At 39.6% G+C, this 21,836-nt stretch overlaps 1 protein-coding gene across 1 annotated transcript in view; it reads right to left on the reverse strand.

Moving 5' to 3' along the window:
* CCDC38 (coiled-coil domain containing 38) overlaps window positions 1-21,836 on the reverse strand; it is a 53,309-nt gene that overhangs the window by 3,462 nt on the left and 28,011 nt on the right. Inside the window, exons 9-13 of the mRNA XM_043967705.1 lie at window positions 21,150-21,201; window positions 17,047-17,110; window positions 14,057-14,208; window positions 12,546-12,681; window positions 7,812-8,017 (exon numbers count right to left, since the gene is read on the reverse strand). Of these exons, the coding sequence (XP_043823640.1) occupies window positions 7,812-8,017; window positions 12,546-12,681; window positions 14,057-14,208; window positions 17,047-17,110; window positions 21,150-21,201 (610 nt within the window). The remainder of the gene's footprint in view (window positions 1-7,811; window positions 8,018-12,545; window positions 12,682-14,056; window positions 14,209-17,046; window positions 17,111-21,149; window positions 21,202-21,836) is intronic.

Consider the following 21,836-nt stretch of genomic DNA (forward strand, 5'->3'; position numbering starts at 1 on the left):
TGCCTCACTTAAAAAAAAAAAAAGAATAATTGCTAGCATTTACAAAGCACTTTAAGGTCTGTGAAGAGCATTACAAATATTCTCATTTGATTGAATAAATACATTGAACTATGTAAGGATGGACTAATTTGTAATGGGAAAAAAATTATTTTAAAAAATATGCTCTTCAGGGGCAGCTAGGTGATACAGTGGATAAAGCACCGGCCCTGGATTCAGGAGTACCTGAGTTCGAATGCGGCCTCAGACACTTGACACTTACTAGCTGTGTGACTCTGGGCAACTCACTTCACCCCCATTGCCCTGCAAAGAAAACCCAAAAAACAAAAAAATTTGCTCTTCAATCTGGCTGCCACAGCTACATAAGACCCAGAGAAGAAACTTCTAGCCCATAAAGTCCCTGGAACTATCAAATGGCTTAATATCAGAAATAGATGTGATTTTATTAATGGAAATGACACTGAAGAGGATTCATTACTCTCTGCCTTGCTTCTGCACCCTATGTGCCAATGGGCCTTGCCTGAAACCACCTGCATGTGTTGTCTCCCCTAACGTGACATTCTTGAGAGCGGGTGCTATCTTTTTTCTTTGAATATATAGAGCTTTGTGTATAGTCCCTGCTTAATAAATACTTTCATTCATTCAGTGCCATGCATAATATACTGTTAGATGAATTTCTGAAGCTTGCTAAAGGAAGCCACACTGGGGCATTATTCTACTTTCTAGTCTTGAGGACACAATTTGAGAATCTGTGGGTTCCATGATGAAAGGTAAAATGAATATTAAAAGATCATCCAGGCATAGGCCTAGCTCACAAACCTGTGTTTGCCCCCTTTATGAACTCCCAGATGTTTTTTGCTAACTCTAGCTATAGCTTAACATGGGAAATTGCCCCTGTTTTGACCGAGAGTGGGAATGTGAAGGAGGATACCCTGCTGGGATCTTGGCCAGGTCCTTTCTAGGCATATCTCACTGATTAACTGCCTAAGGTTCCCAGGAACTAGTCATTCCTGGGGACTATAAACAATTCCAAGAGTAGTCCTGGGGGGTTGGCTCCCCCTCAGGAGTATGCCCTGAGAAACTAATGTTTATTCCAACTTCTCTGGCAGTGATCCTGCACGAACTCACTTGGTGTCAGTCATAAAATTGTATGCCCATCATACAAGCCGCTATTGGTGGCTTCAAGCCACTTTTGTTTAAAGTCCTATATAGGTCAAAGTAAACCCCCAGCCTCTTTGGAGTCTCACCTGTGGAGAGGACGCTCTGCCCAGGATATTCCCAATCGGGACTCTGGGAGGCTGTACCAGGACTCCCAGCCAATGGACCTAGGAGTTGGTGCTTCCCCAATTTGGTGATGTATTTTACCTTTAAATATTTACATAGTGGTCACTTTTGCTTTTATAGTTAACACTGTTAGGCTGCTTACTTTATTGCTGCTGCAAAACTAATATCTCTTTTCCTGTACTATAATATTCATTAAATCAATTTTTTTTCACCTGGTGTTGGAGTGTCATTTTTTTTTTGTAGGAGCGAATCAGAACATTATTCTTAATGATACACATGATTAAACCAGAGAAATGACAAGAGCTGCAGAAGAATGCTAACATCCAACATTCTATGAACCACGGTAAGCTAGATGTGGCCAAACAGGAGATAGAAAGCTTAAACATTGACATCTTGGGTGTCAGTGAACTTAAATGGGTAGGAATGGGTGAATTTAATTCATTGGTCACTACACCTACTACTGTGGGCAAAAATCCCTTAGAAGAAATAGAGCGGCCCTCATAGTAAGGGGGTGAGGAAAGCAGTACTGGGGCATAATCTCAAAAATGACCAAATGATAGCTGTTTGAACCCAAGACAAACTGGTCAACATCACAGTAATACAAGTCTCTGCACCAAGAATGTTGCCAGAGGCCAAAGTTGATTAGTTCTATGAAGACTTACAACATCTAGAAATAAAACACACACACACACACACACACAATGTCACAAAGGGGATTGGAACGCTGAAATAGGAAATAGATAAGTGGAATAACAGGCAAGTTTGGTCTTGTAAAACAAAATGAAGCAGAACAGACACTAATAGAGTTTTGTCAAGATAACTCACTGGCCATAACAAACACTTTTTTATATTTTCTTTTTTCTAATTACATGTAAAAACAGTTTTTAACATTTGTTTTTGAAAATTTTAAGGTCCAAATTATCTCCCTCCCTGCCCCCTCCTCCCTTCTCCTTGAGATGAATAGCAATTTGATACAGATTAGACATTTGCAGTCATGCAAAACATATTTCCATTTAGTCATGTTGTGAAAGAAAACAGGCGCGCGTACACATACACACACACACACAAAACCCATGAAATAAATAAAGAAACATCATAAGTCCTTCAGAATTATCTTGGATCTTTGTGTTACTGAGAAAAGCTAAGTCATTCACAGTTGATCATTGTTACATTAGTGTTACTGTGTACAATGTTCTGGTTCTGCTCACTTTACTTTGTATCAGTTCATGCAAGTTTTTCTGAAAGGAACCTACTTATCATTTTTATAGCAAAATAGTATTCTATCACAATCATATGCCACAACTTGTTTAGCCATTCCCCAATTGATGGGCATCCCCTCAGTTTCCAATTTTTTGCCACCACAAAAAGAGCTGCTAAAAATTTTTTTGTACAAATAGGTCCTTTTCCTTTTTAAAAAAAATTCTTTAGGATACAGACCTAGTAATGACATTGCTGTGGGTCAAAGTGTATGCACAATTTTATGGCCCTTTGGGCATAGTTTCAAATTGCTCTCCAGAATGATTAGGTAGTTCATAACTCCACCAACAGTGCATTAATATCCCAATTTTTCCACATCCCCTCCAGCATTTGTCATTTTCCTTTTCTGCCATGTTGGCTAATCTGACAGGTGGGAGGTGGTACCTGAAAGTTGTTTTTAATTTTTCACTTCTCTAATGAATAGTGATTTAGAGCAGTTTTTCATGTGACTATAACTTCAATTTCTTCATCTGAGAACTGCCTGCTCATATCCTTTAACCATTTGTCAATTGAGGAATGACTTGTATTCTTATAAATTTGACTCAGTTCTCTATAAATTTGGGAAATGAGGCCTTTATTAGAGAAACTTGCTGTAAAAATTTCTCCCCAGTTTTCTGCTTTCCTTCTAAACATGGATGTATTGATTTTATTTGTGCAAAACCTTTTTAATATCATGTAATAAGAATTATCCATTTTACATCCCATTAATGCTATTTCTTGTTTAATCATAAATTCTTCCCTTATCTATAGATATGAAAGGTAAACTATTCTATGATCTCCTAATGTGCTTATGACATCATCCTTTTTCTTGAAATCTTGTATCCATTTTGACCTTATTTTGGTATATGGTGTGAGTTGTTGGTCTATACCTAGTTTCTGGCAACTGCTTTCCAATTTTCCCAGCAATTTTTGTCAAATAGTGAATTCTGGTCCCCAAAGCTGGAATCTTTGCATCAAGCATTCTTTTTCAGCAACTCAAAAGGCTATTCTACACAAGAATATCACCAGGTGGTCGATATCAAAATCAGATTGATTATATACTTTGCAGACAGAGGTGAGAAAAATCTATATGGTCAGTTGAAACAACACCTGGAGCTGACTGTGACTCAGATCATAAGCAAAATTTAAACTTAAATTGTAGAAAGTAGAAAAAAATCAGAACATATAGGTATGGTCTAAATATCATCCCTTATGAATATGAAGTAGAGGTGATAAATAGATTTAAGAGATTTGATCCGGTAGAAAAAGAGCCTGAAGAACTGTGAACAGAGCTTTGAAATATTGTGTAGGAGCACCACAAAAAAAAAATGTCAAAGAAGAAGAGCAAGAAAGTAAAATGGTGGTCTGATGAGGCTTTACAAATAGTTGAAGAAAGAAGGAAAGGGAAAGGAGAAAGGGAAAGATATACACAACTGAATGCAGAATTCCAGAGAATAATGAGAGATAAGGTTTTCTTTTTTTTCCATAAAAGTATTTTATTATTTTCCAGTTACAGATAAGGTTTTCTTAAATGAGCATTACAAAGAAACAAGAAAACAATAGAATGAGAAAGACAAGAGATTGCTTCAAGAAAATTAGATATATCAAGGGAATGTTTCATGAAAAAAATGGGTATGATAAAAGACAAAAATCGTAGGAACATAATAGAAGTAGAAGATAAGAAGAGGTGGCAGGAATACGCAGAAGAACTATACAAGAAAGATCTTAACATCGCCAATAACCACGGTGATGTGGTTACTGATCTAAAGCCATACATTTTGGAAAATAAAGTGGGCCTTAGGAAGTCTTGCTAACAAGGCTAATGGAGGTAATGGAATTCCAGCTGAACTATTTAAAATCCTAAAAGATGATGCAGTTAAAGTGTTGCACTCAATATGTCAGCAAAATTGGAAAACTAAATAGTGGCCATTGGATTGGAAAAAAATCGGTTTATGTGCCAATCCTAAAGAAGGGCAATGCCAAAGAATGTTCAAATTACTGAAAAATTGTGCTCATTCCACATACCAAAAAGGTTTTGCTTAAGATTCTGCAAGCTAGACTTTGGCAAAATGTGAACTAAGAATTACCAGAGCAGGCTGGTTTTTGAAGAGACAAAGGAACTAGAGACCAAATTGCCAACATTTGCTGGATGATCGAGAAAGCAAGGGAGTTCCAGAAAAACATCTACTTCTGCTTCATTGACTACACCGAAGCCTTTCACTGTGTGGATCACAATAAAATGTGGCAAACATGGGAGTACCACATCATTTTGCCTGTCTCCCAAGGAACCTGTTTGCAGGCCAAGAAGCAACAGTTAGAACCAAACACAAAACAACTAATTGCTTTAAGATTGGGAAAGGAGTACGACAAGGCTATATATTGACACCTTATTTATTTAACTTTTATTCAGAATACATCATGTAAAAGGCCAGGTTAGATGTTTCAAAGGTCAGAATTAAGGTTGCAGGTAGAGATATCGACAATCTCAGATATGAAGATGATACCACTCTAATGCAGAAAGTAAAGAAGAATTATTAGGAATCCTCTTGATGAGGGTAAAAGAGGAGAGTATAAAAGCTGGCTGGAAGCTTAACATAAAAAACCCTAAAATCTTGGCAACTGATCTCATCACTTTCTGACAAATAGATGGAGAAGAAATGGAAGCAGTGTCATTTTATATTCTTGGGTTCAAAGATCACTGAAGATAGTCACTGCAGCCATGAAATTAAAAGACATTTGCTCCATGGAAGGAAAACTATGGCAAATATAGACAACATACTAAAAAGCAAAGATATTACCTTGCCAACAGAGGTCCATACATTCAAAGCTAAAGCTTTTTCCAGTAGCATTGTATAGCTGTTAAAGTTGGACTATAAGGAAAGCTGAGTACTGCAGAATCAACACTTTAAAATTATACTTCTGGAGAAGACTTTTAGAGAGATCCTTGGACAGTAGGGAGATCAAATCAATCAGTACTTAAAGAAATTAATTAAAGCTCTTCAATGAAAGATCAAATACTGATTCTACACAAACATTTATAGCAGCTCTTTTTGTGGTGGCTAAGAATTGGAAACCAAAGGAATGCCCATCCACTGGGGAATGGCTAAACAAGCTGTGGTATATGATAGTGATGGAATATTATTGTCCTATAAGAAATGACAAGCAGGATGATTTCAGAAAGGCCTGGAAAGACTTGTATGAACTGATGTATAGTGAAGTGAGCAGAACCAAAAGAACATTGTGTACAGAGACAGCAATATTGTTTGATGAAGAACTGTGAATGACTCAACTATTTTCAACAACACAATGATCCAAGACAATTCCAAAGGACTAATGATGAAACATACTATCCACCTCCAAAGAAAGAACTGATATTGGTGGAACACAGACTGAAGCATGCTATTTTTCACTTTCTTTCATTTTTTTCTTTTATTCAAGTTTTCTTGTACAAAATATGGTCACTAATATGGTCATGTTTTACATAATCGTACACGTATAACCCATATCTCATAGCTTACTGCTTAGGGAAAGGGGTGGGGGGTAAGGAAGGATAAAAATTGGAACTCAAAATAGAAATGTTTATTACTTTAAAAATAAAAGATTAGGGGCAGCTAGGTGGTACATTAGATAGAGCACCGGCCCTGGAGTCAGGAGGACCTGAATTCAAATCTGGACTCAGACACTTGACACTTATTAGCTGTGTGACCCTGGGCAAGTCACTTAACCCCAATTGCCTCACCAAAAAAACAAACAAAAAAAACCCTTAAAATAAAATAAAAGATCAAATACTCAAGCTGAAGCTTAACTACTTAAGAAGACTCATTGGGAAAAGCCCTGATGTTGAGAAAGATTGAAGGCAAAAGGAAAAGAGGACAGCAGAGGATGAGATGGATAGATAGATGGATAGCGTCATGGAAACAACAAACAGACTTTGGAAGATAGCCAAGAATAGAAGGTCCTGGCCAGCTATGGTCCATGGGGTCATGAAGAATTGGACATGACGGAACAACTTGCTGATAACAGCAACATTCTGAAGGTCAGATGCAACAACCAGGTGAGATTGTCTATGCTACCCCTGATCTAAAATAATTTGTAACACTACAGCGCACTAGTAAAAAGTGGTGGTCAAGGAAGGCCGTTAATTATATAGGAAGTGAAGACTTTTGTCAGCCACCTATCCAGATCTGAACTTGGAGGGAAAACATGTTAGCAAGGACTTGCCTGAGCACAAAGAACCACACTCAAATATTGATCCTTTCCAATGGTTTGAGCTGGACAAGCAAAGACTCTCTTCTATCTCCTTAAAAATCTGGTACTGTATAATGGGTGTTTGACATAGTACTAATTTTTCACTCCCACCTTGAATTTTTATAGTTCATAGGATCATAGACTTAGACCTGGAAGGGACCTTCGAAGTCATTTAGGCCAACCTCCTCATTTTACAAATGAGAAAACTGAGGCCCAGAAAGATCGAATGTCTTGCCCATGGTCAAACAGCTGGTAAATATCAGAGACTGGGTTTGGACCCAGGTTTTCCTTCCTTCAAGGCCAATATCCTATCCACTCTTCCAGTTACGATCTCAGAAATCCAAAGAATATTTTACTAATAAGTTCTTAGGGGGGCAGCTAGGTGGCGCAGTGGATAAAGCACCGGCCCTGGATACAGGAGGATCTGAGTTCAAATCCGGCCTCAGACACTTGACACTTACTAGCTGTGTGACCCTGGGCAAGTCACTTAACCCTCATTGCCCCGCAAAAAAGCAAAACAAAACAAAACAAAAAAACCCAAACGAATAAGTTCTTAGATGCATCAGTATTTGAGTATCTATTATTTCATCACCATATTCCCTTCACTGACACAGTTTGCAACCCCTCAACGACTTAGTTTTGGGAGCTGTCAAGGCCCCCAAATTCCCTATTTCATTGCCAACTTGATGAAGAATATCTCCAAACTTATCTAGACCAGCCCTTGTTCACAAGGAGGGTCATACTCCAAAACTTTCTAGCTTGGCACATAGTAAATGCTTATTAAGTGCTGATTGATTAATTAGGACCTTCCAGAGTATACAGTCTCCAAAACACAGAGTCATGTCTAAGTGATAATAAGACATTGGAACAAAATCTTTGGTGGAAGAGTGAATTCATAAGCAATGGCTGGATATACATTCTCCCTCATTTGGAATTCAAACCTGATAGCTCTAGCCATCTGTGTCCAAACCCTATCCCCACCCCCATGCAGAATTGAACTCAAGAATAAGGCTACTTGTTTTGAATGCAAAAGACATAGACTGTACTTTTGTCTTCTTTCCCTCTGCTTCGCCTTTTCAATGGCTTCGATGTTTTCTTTAGGAACAGAATCAATCAGATCGCTCAGCTCCACCAGTCGGGACTCTACTTTGACCAGCTTTTGAACGGGGTTGAGGTTGGTCACATCCACTTCTCCAATGCAGACCTTATACACTTGATTGACTTTTCTACTTAGGGATTCTATCAGTCTTTCCTAAGTTTGAAAAAGAAAGGGGTGACAGAAATCATAAGGATCCATCGTCCTTGTAACATCATGTTACTAATTAGTAAATACATATCGAATGGCCTAAGCCATTTGGCAGCTGAAACCTTCTACATGTGTTGCCTTTGGGTTGTGTCCTTTTGTCTTTGTATCTAGCATAGTGCCTGGCACATAGTAGGTAATTAATCAATGCTCGTGGAATTCAGTTGAATCTGTTGAATTCAATACAATGGAATTTCAGCACACAAAACAATCTGAGGACCTCCTTAATGTCTGTAGAAATGGAGTTTAATCAGCTTCATAATTAAAGACATGTGATTTCTATGGTTACAAGTTGGGTTATGCTCAATCATGGCTTGAAAAGTAGAAAAAGATGACAATAATTGAATATTTTGAATGAAAATATTGAATCAAGATGCTTTGATTCTGGAGTTTGAACTTCACTTGATAAAGTTGTTTTGGTAAAGTGGAAAACTTTACTCAGATTTTGGAAAATCTCTGATTCCAAAACAAGTCCTCCTTCCAATACATCATGAGAGCCTCCAACTGAAAAATCTGGAACCATAAGGATTTTTTAAAACGGGGCTTTGGTAGGAAGGTTGGGGACTGGGAAATTTTGAGTTTATAACCAAAATTAAAAGGACTTTTAAAAAGTAATTTTCAGGTCAGCTGGGTGGCACAGTGGATAAAGTATCAGCCCTGAATTCAGGAGGACCTGAGTTCAAATCCGGCCTCAGACACTTGACACTTACTAGCTGTGTGACCCTGGGCGAGTCACTTAACCCTCACTGCTCCCCCCAAAAAAAGTAATTTTCAGCTCCATCTTACCCCATATGATTGAGGAATCTGCACTTTCTTCTCTTCTCTCTTCATACCCTCTCACCTCATTCTATGGGTTCAACTCAATTATCATCTCTATGCAGGTGACTCCCAAGACTATCTACCTAACCTCAATCATTCCTTTGAACTCCAGTCCCATTCCTCCAACAGCTTGCCGGACAAGCACTTGCCTGACAACACCTCAAACCAAATATGTCCAAAATTCAACTAATCTTCCTCTAAACAGGACCCTTTGACACCTTCCACATCTCTACTGATGTCACTAAGATCCTTCAGGTTTGAAGCCTTAGAATCATCTTTGACTTTTTCCTCTCCCCATCTAATCAGTTGCCGGTCCCGTCTCTCCAATTAAACTGCCCCCAACCTATTCCTTCTTCCCTGGACTGTCATAATAAATTTCTAATTCATGTTCCTGACTCCAGTCCTCCCTTTCTCCATTCCATCATTCACACAGAAGTGGAATTTTCTTAATGAGTTAGGCCTAATTGGGTCATTATTCTGCTAGTGCCCTATTGTTAATTGTATAAAGTTCGGTCTTAGTCTGGCCTTAAATGACTTAAATGTCACAATATAGTACCATTCTAGTCTTATTTCATTTTACTTCCTTTTGGGGGGGGGGGCAATGAGGGTTAAATGGCCCAGGGCCACACAGCTATTAAGTGTCAAGTGTCTGAGGCCACATTTGAACTCAGGTCTTTCTGAATCCTGGGCCGGTACTTTATCCACTGTGCCACCTAGCTGCCCCTTACTTCCCTTTTTATACACTCTCTATGGGCAGAATACATACTCTTCTCATTTTCACTTTTCAGCATCCTTATCACCTTACTTCAAGGCCAGGCTCAGGAAGCACCTTTTCTGTAACATCCCCACTGACCTCCCCAGTGGAATGTAAGTTCTGTGGGGTCAGGGAATACTTCGTTTTTGTTTTAATCTTTGTATTCCCAGTAGGTAGGGCAGTATTCTACACATAGTTGCCACTTAATATGTGTTTGTTAAAATTAATGAAGGGAGGGGCAGCTAGGTGGCACAGTGGATAGAGCACTGGCCCTGGAGTCAGGAGGACCTGAGTTCAAATCCAGCCTCAGACACTTAACACTTACTAGCTGTATGACCTTAGGCAAGTCACTTAGCCCCAACTGCCTCACCAAAAAAAAATGCCAATGAAAAGTTGAGCAGCAATACCAATGCACTTCTGGAAGTCAATCTAATTAGCAGTATCTATGGCGATCATCTACCTTCTCTAACCTAGTCCACACTTCCATGAGTTGTATGAAGGCTACAGTGATATATAGCTTTGCTCTGGTGGTATCTTTCACGGAGGGTGGGATGGGGTGAATCACTTTCTTTCCGCTCTATGTAAATCCTCATAAAGTTCTCCCCAGTGATTTTACAAATGCTTTCCTCCAACTACCCCCATAAGATTGTAAGTGAGCAGAGTTTGTGCGCGTAAGTTAAAATTTATTAAAAACCTTCCACGGGGCAGCTAAGTGGCGCAGTGGATAAAGCACCTGCTCTGGATTCAGGAGGACCTGAGTTCAAAGCCGGCCTCAGACACTTAACAATTACTACTGTGTGACCCTGGGCAAGTCACTTAACCCTCACTGCCCTGCAAAAAAAACCCAAACAAACCAAAAAACCCCAAACAAAACAGGGGGCGGCTAGGTGGCGCAGTGGATAAAGCACCAGCCCTGGATTCAGGAGGACCTGAGTTCAAATCCGACCTCAGACTCTTGACACTTACTAGCTGTGTGACCCTGGGCAAGTCATTTAACCCTCATTGCCCCACCAAAAACCCAAAAACCTTCCACATACCAGGCACTGTGCTAAGTACTGTGCCCTCTTTAACTTTAGATAACCAGCACCTAATGCAGTGCCCGAAGAGGATTAGAGGATCTTAGAATTGCAAGGAACCTCAGGGCTCATCTAGTTCAACTTCCTCATACAGCAAATGAGGAAACCAAGTCCCAGAGAAGTGACGGGATTTGCCCCAAGTCATGCAGAGAGTGAGTGACTGAGCTAGGGTAGGAATCCCAGGTCCTCTGCCTTCAAATCCGCCCTTGCCAGTGTGTCATGGGCGCCTCTTATGTATGTATATATGTGTGTGTGTATGTATGTGTGTGTCTGTATGTGTGTACGTGTGTACGTGTGTGAATGTAGGCACAAACGTGAGTGTGTGAACACACATGCATGCATGGATGTGCGTTGTGCTCCTATAGGTGTGTGTACAGGTGTGAATGCGTGCACATATGTGTGCATGCATGTTTGTGTGCATGTGTTTGTATATGTGTGTACATGCACATTTATACACACGCACATGTATGTATATGTGTGTATATTATATATATATATATATGTTTTAAATGCATACTGATTTGAACTGGATGGAAATAAGCCAATCTGTTCAAAAGTATGCTTGTTGAGTTAAACGTGATTAGTCCTATGAGGGATAAAAATCACTTTCCCTTGGATGGCTTTATCAAGGAAAGTAACATTACCTATAATGAGAAGTCTAAAAACCAAAGTGTCTGTCTCACAGGTGTCAGATACCATCTCATTAAATGCAGAGCCTTTGGACTCCTTTGACAGAATCTGGTGAAGCCTATGAACCCCTTCTCAGAACAATGTTTTTAAGTGCATAAAGTAAAATTAATAAGGAATAGAAGGGAAACTAATTATACTGAAATACAAAGTTCATGGACACCATTCATGGACCCTGCTTTAAGAAGTCCTGGATTAAAGAAATATTCAGTTCCATAGAAGAAAAATCAACCAAAAATATTTTTTACTGTTAGATATTTGAAGAACACCAATCCCCAGGCTTGCATATTTCATACTCTCAAACATGTTACCACCATATGTGTGTGTATTTATATATTTATATATGTATGTATACATGTCTACACATACCCATATAAATATATATCTATATATACACATGTATCATTATAATCAACTATCTTGTGGCTGTATAGATCATCCATGGAAAACTTTAAAACCCAAGATAGTTTCCTTTCTCTTTTATCGAAGGTAGATTTGGGGGTTTCTTAAACCCCAATCTCATCATGGGATCACAGACCTATGGTTTCATTCCCATAAGGAACTCTCAGAAGATAAGGAAGCCACCTCAAAGGTAATTTGGTTCAACCCCCTCATTTTACAGTTGAGGAAACTGAGGCTCAGATATCTTTAGTTTTTACATAACCTAGATTTGCCCCCCTGTATCCATCCCGCTCTCCCTGCCAGAGATCCATCTCCTATAACAAAGGGAAGTTGCTCATGGTAACATAGGTTGTAGGTGGTAAGCGTTGGATTTGAAACCAAGTCTTTTGGTTCCAAGCTATTGTACCGAGCTCTCCCCAGATTGCATGTACAGTTATCCCTTCCACATTATGACTTTCCCCATCTCAGTTTTGCTATATTGGGGGTTGGCATGATAAATGAAATGGGGAGTTTTGCGGAAGCTGCAGATGACAGCCTGTGACCAAATACTTAGCCCAAATATTATAAGGTTCTGTAAACAGCCCATTAAAAGAAAAAGAAAAAAAAAATCAGACTTCTTCTCTGGAACAAAGGGAGGGCCAAAAAATTTTACAAGGGTTTTGCCTAACCACTGTGATGTGGAAGGGACAACCGTATGCAGGAATTTGAAGCTAGGCTCTTTATTAACTTAAGCCATTACCTGAATTTCGGAATTAAACTCTCCAAAATTAAATAGCCGCGACCTTAGTTCCAATTCTGCTGCTTTTTCTTCTTCTCGAGCACAGCTAGTCTTAAGCATTTCTTTTTGATCCATTAGAGCCTCTATGCTACTATTCCTGTTACAAAAGAAGAAAAAGATAGTTTACTTAGAGTGAATACAGAGCTTTAATAGGGCAAATTCCCAGAAATGGGCGAAAAGATTGGAAACTTTCACCCTCAACCTAATTAGAACCAAAGAGAACAGAATTAGCTAGACATAGAAATGGTTGCACCCTAATATATAGGGGTTTTTTGTTGTTGTTTTTGTGGGGCAATGAGGGTTAAGTGACTTGCCCAGGGTCACATAGCTAGAAAGTGTCAAGTGTCTGAGGTCAAATTTGAACTCAGGTCCTCCTGAATCCAGGGCCAGTGCTCTATCCACTGTGCCACCTAGCTGCCCCCCATGTACCCTAATATATAATTTATGAATGAACTATGGAGTTGAGTAAGGTTTCCCAAACTCAGTCAATTAGAACAGGGTGTCTCCTGTATCTCTGAGGTTGTCGTCGGTAAAAAAAAAAAGTGTTGTTGGGTGCCATCTATACAGCCATTCATTCACTTTCCATGGTAAGTTCCCAATTTTTAATAGGAGGAAAAGATGAAAATAGAAGCACCTGGACCCCAGCTTCCTGCCTAGGACTTCTGGTGACATCATTGTTTCCTACACAAATCAGAAGATGTTGGTAACAATTGGTGGGTTTGTCTGAAGTATTGGCATGCTGTCTGTCACCACACCTGAAGAAGACACACCTCCCAAGAAGTTACACCAGGTCTTCATACCGTCTTACCCTTCATTAGGGAAATTCTGACTACTCTTTTCCTCCTAAGATCTTTACTAACCATTTTAATTTCTTTTCCCCCCTAAAAATACATTTTTATTGATATCTTTAGTTTTTACATACCCTAGATTTGCCCCCTGTATCCATTCCCCTCTCCCTGCCAGAGATTCATCTCTCATAACAAAGAATTTTATTTTCAAAAAAGAAGGAAAACATTCAAGAATATCTATCAATACATTGAAAAAAAAAGCAGACATTATGCATAACGTCTGGAGAGTTCCACCATCCCCAATCTCTACAAGTAACATTATAATTATTATATACAGTTTAGGCACAACACATAGAGGCAGTGTGGTGTGGTGGTTAGAGGTGGGCTTCCAAGCCAAGATCATGAAGGCTCAAGTCCTGTGGCCCCGGCTAAGTCACATAACCTCCCAGTGCCCCAGGTAACTATATATCAATTCAAGTTGTAGAGAAGGTACCAACAACCTGTGTCAATAGAGGGAGGTTTCTCTTTTGGGGAGTCCCCTATAGGAATGAAATCATAGGTCCAGTTTCTATCACTATTAGATTAAAAAATAAACAAACCAAAAACCCCGACTCCCAATAGAAAAACAACATGAGGAATATGAGATCAAAGTTGGAAGTCCTTTCCTTGTCTTGGGTGGCTTACACTTTATCTTGTATAGCCTTTTCTCTTTTTGATACGTCATCTAGAGTTTCGTCGACATCTTGGGAATATTGTACCAAAGTAAGATTCTGCTCTTCCAGCTCGGTGAGGACCTGCAGTAACTCTTCTGGTTCTTTGAAGTAAAGCTCTGGTTCCTAATTAATTTGGAAAAGACATGGTGGTATGCCTAGAGAGAAAACCTAGGCAGCTCCTTTTTAAAGACACACCCCATAAAGCACACACTTAACTTCCGGCTGTTTTTTTTTTTAAGTTTAAAATGATGTCACAGGGTAAAGTGATGAGGTCCTGGTGATGGGGTGATAAAGAACATGGAGGAGGAAACCAGGGTGAAGGGGCAATGCTAAAGGGGTGCAAGGGAGATGTGTTGGGCAGGGATAGGGAGTCCTGTAAAAAAGAGGCTAGATTCTGAAAGGGGAGTCCAGCGGTTATTTGGTCAGGCAAGAACCTTTCTCAAAGTGGGGGAGTGGGAAAAGTTGAGGAGAAGCAGAGAAAACAACAGGGAGAAGGAAAAAAAGAAGGCAGATGTGAAGAGCATCAATCAATCAACAAGCATTGATTTTGTCGTTCAGTTATTTTCCAGTCATGTCTGACTCTTCATGACCCAATTTGGGGTTTTCTTGGCAAAGATACTGGAGCAGTTTACCATTTCCTTCTCCAACTCATATTACAGATGAGGGAACTGAGGCAAACAGGGATAAATGACTTGCCCAGGGACACACAGCTAGTAAGTGTCTGAGGCCAGATTTGAACTCGGGAACATGAGTCTCCTGATTCCAGGCCCTGCACTCTATCTCCTGTGTCATTTAACTGCCCCTAAGCATTGATTAAGCACCTGCCATATGCCTAGCACTGTGCTAGACCCTGAGAATACAAAACCAAAAATGAAAGTCTCTGACCTCAAATAATAATTTTTTAAAAAAATAGTTAGCATTTAAGCCATTCACATAGCTTATCTCATTTAACCCTCACAACAACTCTGAAGGGTACCTGCTATAATCTCTACTTTACAAATGATAAAAACTGAGGCTCAGAGTTGTGCAGCTACTAAGTATCTAAAACAGGATTTGAGTAAGGCTTTCCTTACTCTAGGTTCAAAGTGCTATTCACTGTGCCACCTAGTTGTTCTAGCTTATGTTTTATTGGGGGTGTATTTGTAATTTTACATACGTATATGTATAGTTATAGGTATAGGTATAGTATATACATAAAATACATACATAACACATATAAGGGAAAATGAAAGAAAGGGAAATGCAGGTATGAAAGAATAAAGGAAAGATAGATACATAAAATAAAGGAAAAATAAAGGAATGAATATAGGAATAAATGAAGAACAAAAAAGTGAATAAGGAAAGGGATAGAGGGGAAATGGATGAAGGAAGAATTTAAGCTTCTTGAGGGCAAGGACTGTTTGGGATTATGTCCCTGTATTTGGAGTGTATCCACAATCTCTATTGGTGAAGATCATTGCCCTGCATCTGTGTCAGGAGTGTAGTGGAACTGGTGAGAATGGGAGAGAAGAGAACTCTGCAGACTCTTTGGGGTTCTGCAGTGACTTCAGGTGTTTCCTGCCTTCCAAAGAGAAGATAGATAAATGCCAACCCCATTGGCAAAGGATGCCAAAGGAAAATGTTCTGGGAAGAAATTGACATGAGGGGAGCTGGCAGTGTCTATCATGTCCTGACCTCATCTCAGTTATACTCTCAAGAAACTTCTCCTTGGATGAAATCTAGGACTCTTTCTCTTGGTTGAGTTGATTTACCTAGCTCCCAGTGGGAGAGCTCCTTCTCTCTGTATTGTCTAACATATATTCTTCTATGTGTACTTTCTCTGATTTCTGTTTTGATAAAACTTAGATAAATGAACTTCTTTGATAATTGCTATGTGTGTTCATTATGGAATTAGTATTTGGTAGGAAAGGGGTCTTGGAGATAAAGTTTGGGGTCCTCCTTCCCCCAATAATGAAAGCATCACCAGAATTTAGATTGAGCCTGAAAACTACATCCCCCAGACTAACAATATTTCAGGGAGCAGATAGATAGAATTCTAGCTCTCTCCCTCTGAGGAGAAGAGATTGGCCACCTCCAACCCCAACCTTCTGCTCTTCCTCCTGGCAAGAATAAAATTATCCCTTGGAGAAGGGAGGGGGAGAAAAGAGGCTAAAGACGTATATTCTACCTCTCTTTAAACAACACTCCCATGCTCCATGTGGGAACAGTTTTCACATAGTGGGTGCTCAATAGATATCTTTTCATCAAATAAGGGTATCACATGAGAGGGAAAGGAACAAAGGAAAGGGGAAAAGGAGACCTTGGTTTGAATTCTAGTGGTGCCACTTAGCATGTGTATGACCTTGAGTAAGTCAATTTATTTTTCTTGGCCTCAGTTTCCCCATCTTTAAAATAAAGGGACTGGGGCAGCTAGGTGACACAGTAGATAGAGCATCGGCCTTGGATTCAGGAAGACCTGAGTTCAAATCCGACCTCAGACACTTAACACTTACTAGCTGTGTGACCCTGGGCAAGTCACTTAACCCCAATTGCCTCACCCCCCCCCAAAAAAAATAAAGGGACTGGACTAGATGACATCTATGGACCTTTTAATCTGCTGAGTTTAAGATATAAGGAAAAGAGGGAAAATAAGAGACAGATAATAGGGATGGATGAAAAGTAAGGGAAGAGGGGAGTAAAGGGGAAGAGGAAACTGGGAAATATGTTTCCTAGGCCCTCATATTTTATGGAAAGATCATTCCTCAGTAACCTGAGGTCCTACTAAAAAAACTCATTTCATCTAGGTGCACCCTGATAAAAATTGTGTGATTATATGTAAATAGAGAATGTTTATATAACCTTAAGCAAAGTTTGAGAAATGTTTGAAATTCCCAAAAGGTAAGATTGTAAAAGAAGCTTTTGTGTTCATGATTTTTCCACAGAACAATTATTTAAATAAATCAAGAATTATTATTTGGTTACCAAATCGTAGTCTATTTCATCAATACTGAAATCAAAACTGTCTTCTGAACTAATACTTGCAGCCCTGTCCAGAAAAAGAAAAAGAAAAAATCAGTTTCTGCCTCTTGAATCTCATTCCTCCCCCCCCCCCCCCGCCAACTTATTCTCTGTTATTATTTTTTCCCCAACAGTTTTTTGGTAGGAAAAAAAAAGTCATTGAACAGAATTTGATTTAGTAGTGCCTTGGGAATTGGATTCTAAGAAGCAACATCATTTCAGCAGTTTGCCTAGTCTTTTAGGGACACAATGATTCAATGTGTCCTCAATTCCATCATTCTATCAATCAACCAAATATCGGTCATATCACATCAACGCCAGGCATTGGCTTCTTTTTACTTGCCCATATCTGTGTAAAATACCAGTGGCTATAAAATATGAAAAAGTTATCAATAGCCAAATGGGAAAATGCTCTAAATCACTAAAAACTATATAATGCAAACTAAAGTGACTTGAAGTTCTATCTCACACCCAGCATTATGGCAAAGTTGACCCAAAAAAGAAAAATGGTGAATGTTGGAGGGGTTTCAGGAATACTAGCCTATTAGTGCTATATTGATGACAGCTGTGAATTGGTCCAGCCATTCTGGAAAGTAATTTAGAACTATGCCCCAAAGTCAGTAAATTTTGCATAGCCTTTGACCCAGTAATTCTGCTATTAGGTCTATACCCTATAGAGATCAAAGAAAGAGGAGGGAAAGACTGATATTTTAAAATAATTCTAGCAGCTCTTTTTTGTCTTGGCAAAGAAATTAGAAACAAAGGGGGTTCTCACTGATTAGAGAAAGGCTCAATGAATTATGGTTTATGTACTAGTATTGTGCTGTAAGAAATGATGAAAAGGACAGTTTCAGGGAAAACTTGTATGGATTAATGCAGAGTGAAGTGAGCAGAACATAGAGAACAATTTGTACAGTAACAAAATCATTGTAAAGACAAGCAAGTTTGATACACTTAAGAACTCTGATCACAAAGCATGATTCAAAGAGGACCACAGATAAAGCATGCTACCCACCTCCAGACAGAAAGGTAACGGACATGTGTTTTTTAAAGATGACCAATGTAAGAATTAGCTTTGCTTGCCTATGTATATTTATTACAAGGGTTTAATTTTAATTTTTCTTCTCAAGGTGGGGTAGGGATGGAAGAGAAGGAAATGAAACTTTTGTTAATTGAAAAAATAAAGTTTAATTTTAAAAATAAGCATAATTAAATAAGTCTAATTAAAGAACCTTACAGTCTACTTGAAAGGACCAAATCAGATCATGGCTATAGAGCTGTAAGGGACCTCAGAGGCCTGCTGGTCCTCTCCCCTCATTTGATAGTAAGGTAAGTGACCTGCTCAAGATCACACAATCGGTAGCTATTAAAACCTAAACCTCTGACTCTGGAGCAATAAGAACTGTCCAAAAGTGGAATGCACTGCTTCAAGAGGTTATGGGTTCCCTCTCAGTGGAGGTCTCCACACATAAGCAGATGACCACTTGTTGGGGATGCCATGGAAAAGATTTGTATTTAGCTATGGGTTAGACTAGATGGCTACTGGGGAATGCATATGTTGTCAATGAAGAAGTGTCACAGACTTTTAAAATGATAATACTTTAAAATAATCATTTAAAAAATTTTGTACCCACTAAATGTCAGCATCCTGAGGCTAAGCACTGATTGGCACACCCTAGTTATGGCCCTGACTCCTCCAGTCCATAGTGATCTCTGCAATTTCAGAATGCATTCTGCAGTGTTTCTCAATCTGTAAGCACCTTTATGGGCGCAAGGGAGTTACTGCAAGGAGTTCTGAGAAGCCAAATGTAAATCCATAAATATGCAAACATACATTCTGTTATGTAAGTCCCTCGAGGACAGAAATTGTTTCATTTTTCTTTGCATTCCCAGAACCTAGCAGAATTCCTGGAACATTGGTTGCTGTTCAGTAGTTTTTCAATTGATTCCAACTCTTTGTGACCCCATTTGGGGTCTTTTTGGCAAAGATACTGGAATGGTTCATCATTTCCTTCTCCAGCTCATTTTACAGATGAGGAAACTGAGGCAAACAAGGTTAAGTGACTTGCCCAGGTTCACACACTCGGTAAGTGTCTGAGGCCAGATTCAAACTCATGAAGAGGAGTCTTCCTGATTCTAGCCCTGGCACTCTATCCAGTGTACCACCTAGCTGCCCTCCGAGCACATAGTAGGTGCTTAATAAATGCTTAGTGATTGACTACAGATTGAATAAGCAATATATCTTATCATATATGTATTATACATATTGGCATACTTATATCCCTATTTCCCTTTCTCTAGGTCCATTATTTTTGTTCACCAAACTTGGACAATGCAGAGGTATAGGGGCACTGGGTCTTGGAGTTAGTGAACCTGGGGTCAGAGGGAATTTGTTCACGACCCCACCTCTAAAGCTTACTACTTGTGTGACTGAGGAAGTCTCTTGAACGCTCCTGGGCTCAGTTTACTCCTCTGTAAAAGGAGAGGGTTGGACTAAATGACTTCTGAAGCCCCTTCCAACTCTAGATCCATGACCCTGGAATTTGTCATGGGAACATTCATAGCTCCGACAGCAGATCCTGATTTGGTCAAAGTCCTTGGGTAATGAAAGAAGGATGGAAGCAGAGGAAAAATAAGCAGTACCCTCAGCAAGAAGGCATCGCTGAGGGGCAGCTAGATGGTGCAGTGGTTAAAGCACTGGCCCTGGATTCAGGAGTACCTGAGTTCAAATCTGTCCTCAGACACTTTATGCTTACTAGCTGTGTGACCCTGGGCAAGTCACTTAACCCCCATTGCCTGCAAAAAAAAAAACCCAAAATAAAAACAAAAACAAAAAAGAAGGCATTGCTGATTTGGACTGGCAGAACCCAGAGATGCAAGAGGCAGGGGAGGAAGGGATACCTTCTTCAGGGTAAGTTAAAGTTAAAGGAGAGAGATAGTTACATTTTTCAATAGGGTGGGGGCAATGACAAGGACTGTCCACTAGAGGGAAATAGAGAGTAGCAGAGAACAACACCTAGAGCCCATAGGCAACAGAAGAGAACTTCAGAGATACTTTAGCATAAAGTTGCCTGATGTTTCTACATTACCCTCCTCTCCCCCGTCGCCCCCATTTTCTCCTCTCCTAGACGCAGCCAGGTGGTGCAAAAGAGTCTTGGACCTGGACTCGAATTCAAATCCAGCTTCAGACTCTACACAACTCACTTCACCTCTGTCTGCCTCAGTTTCCTCACCTGTAAAATGAGGATGTGAGTATGTTGTGAGTATAAAATGAATTCTTTTTTTATGAATGATTTGAATGAATTATTTTGAAAAGTGATTAGTCATAGTAGGTACTTAATAAATTCTTCCAATCTATTCCAGCATGAGGAATGAGATCGCTAGGAAAAAAATTGATTAAAAAAAATCTATAAAAAGAATGATATGATATCATGGATAAGAGATGATGAAAGACTGAAGCTGATATCATGGGACCATAAAGTCACTGATCAAGAGCTGGGAAAGTACTTATCAGAGGTCATCTACGGCAACCCAATTATTTTACAGATAAGGAAACTGAGCACCCAAGGAACTGAAGTGACTTGCCCAAGGTCATAGCAGTAAGTGGTTACAGTAGTTAACTAAGAGAGATGGGATTTAAGCCTGAGATTTCTTACTCCCAATACAGAATGTATTCTGTTGCATGATCTTGCCTCCTTCCCATAACATCACTGGGCCAAAGCTTCTTCACTTCCCACCCTAGCCCCTTGAATTCACCATATGACCTTTCCTCCTAATGACAGAGCTCAAGGCCACATAGCCTGAATTCCCTCAATTTTACCCAGTGCCACCTCAAAGTTGTGTCTTCACCCATTCCCTTCTTCCAATACTGCTTGCACTGAATTATGTTTTAATGCCTCATGGTGGCACAGAGATGACCAGGAGCTCCCAAAGATTTTGCCGGGGGCCCTGGCAGATCCTGCCATTCTGGATTTTTATATCTGACTACACGCCTCACAGTCTTTTGGTATGGACTTCTGCTAACAGCTATAACTATTTCAAGAGAGGTAATTAATTTCATACTTTACTTTGGTGATGGGGGTTTCTTTTTTTCAAATGAGCCTTTCTTTGGTTTTTTCCCTTCTTCACGGAGGTTGGTTTGGGAGGTTTTTTTAAAAAGGAAAAAAAATAACACAATTAAAATAATTTAAAATAGTCAATAGACCCCTGATATGCATTCTCTGTGTAGATATATTCATGGCATTTGGTTACCCTATAGAATGTAAATTAAAGCTTAACTTCCCCATAAGCTAAAACCTCATTAACTCATAGGATCAGGGTTGACTTAAAGCTAGAAGCATCCTGGGAGGTCATGGAGGCCAAACCTCTCATTTTACAAATGAGAAAACTGAGACCCAGAAAGGTCTTACTAGAGTACCATAGGTCTTGCTGAAAATCATATAGCTAGTATCTGAAGATTCGCTACTGCCTCTCCCTCTCTGTTAACTCTCCTACTCACATCTTGTCAATTCTATCTCCTTGACCCCTCCTTTCTCTCTCTCTCTCTCTCTCTCTCTCTCTCTCTCTCTCTCTCTCTCTCTCTCTCTCTCTCTCTCTCTCTCTCTCGGTGAGGCAATTGGGGTTAAGTGACTTGTCCAGGATCACACAGCTAGTAAGTGTCAAGTTTCTGAGTCCAGATTTGAACTCAGGTCCTCCTGAATCCAGGGCTGGTGCTCTATCCACTGTGCCACCTAGCTGCCCCAACCCTTCCTTTC

Source organism: Dromiciops gliroides, chromosome 5 (assembly GCF_019393635.1).
Source record: "Dromiciops gliroides isolate mDroGli1 chromosome 5, mDroGli1.pri, whole genome shotgun sequence".
NCBI classification, from domain to species: Eukaryota; Metazoa; Chordata; class Mammalia; order Microbiotheria; family Microbiotheriidae; genus Dromiciops; species Dromiciops gliroides.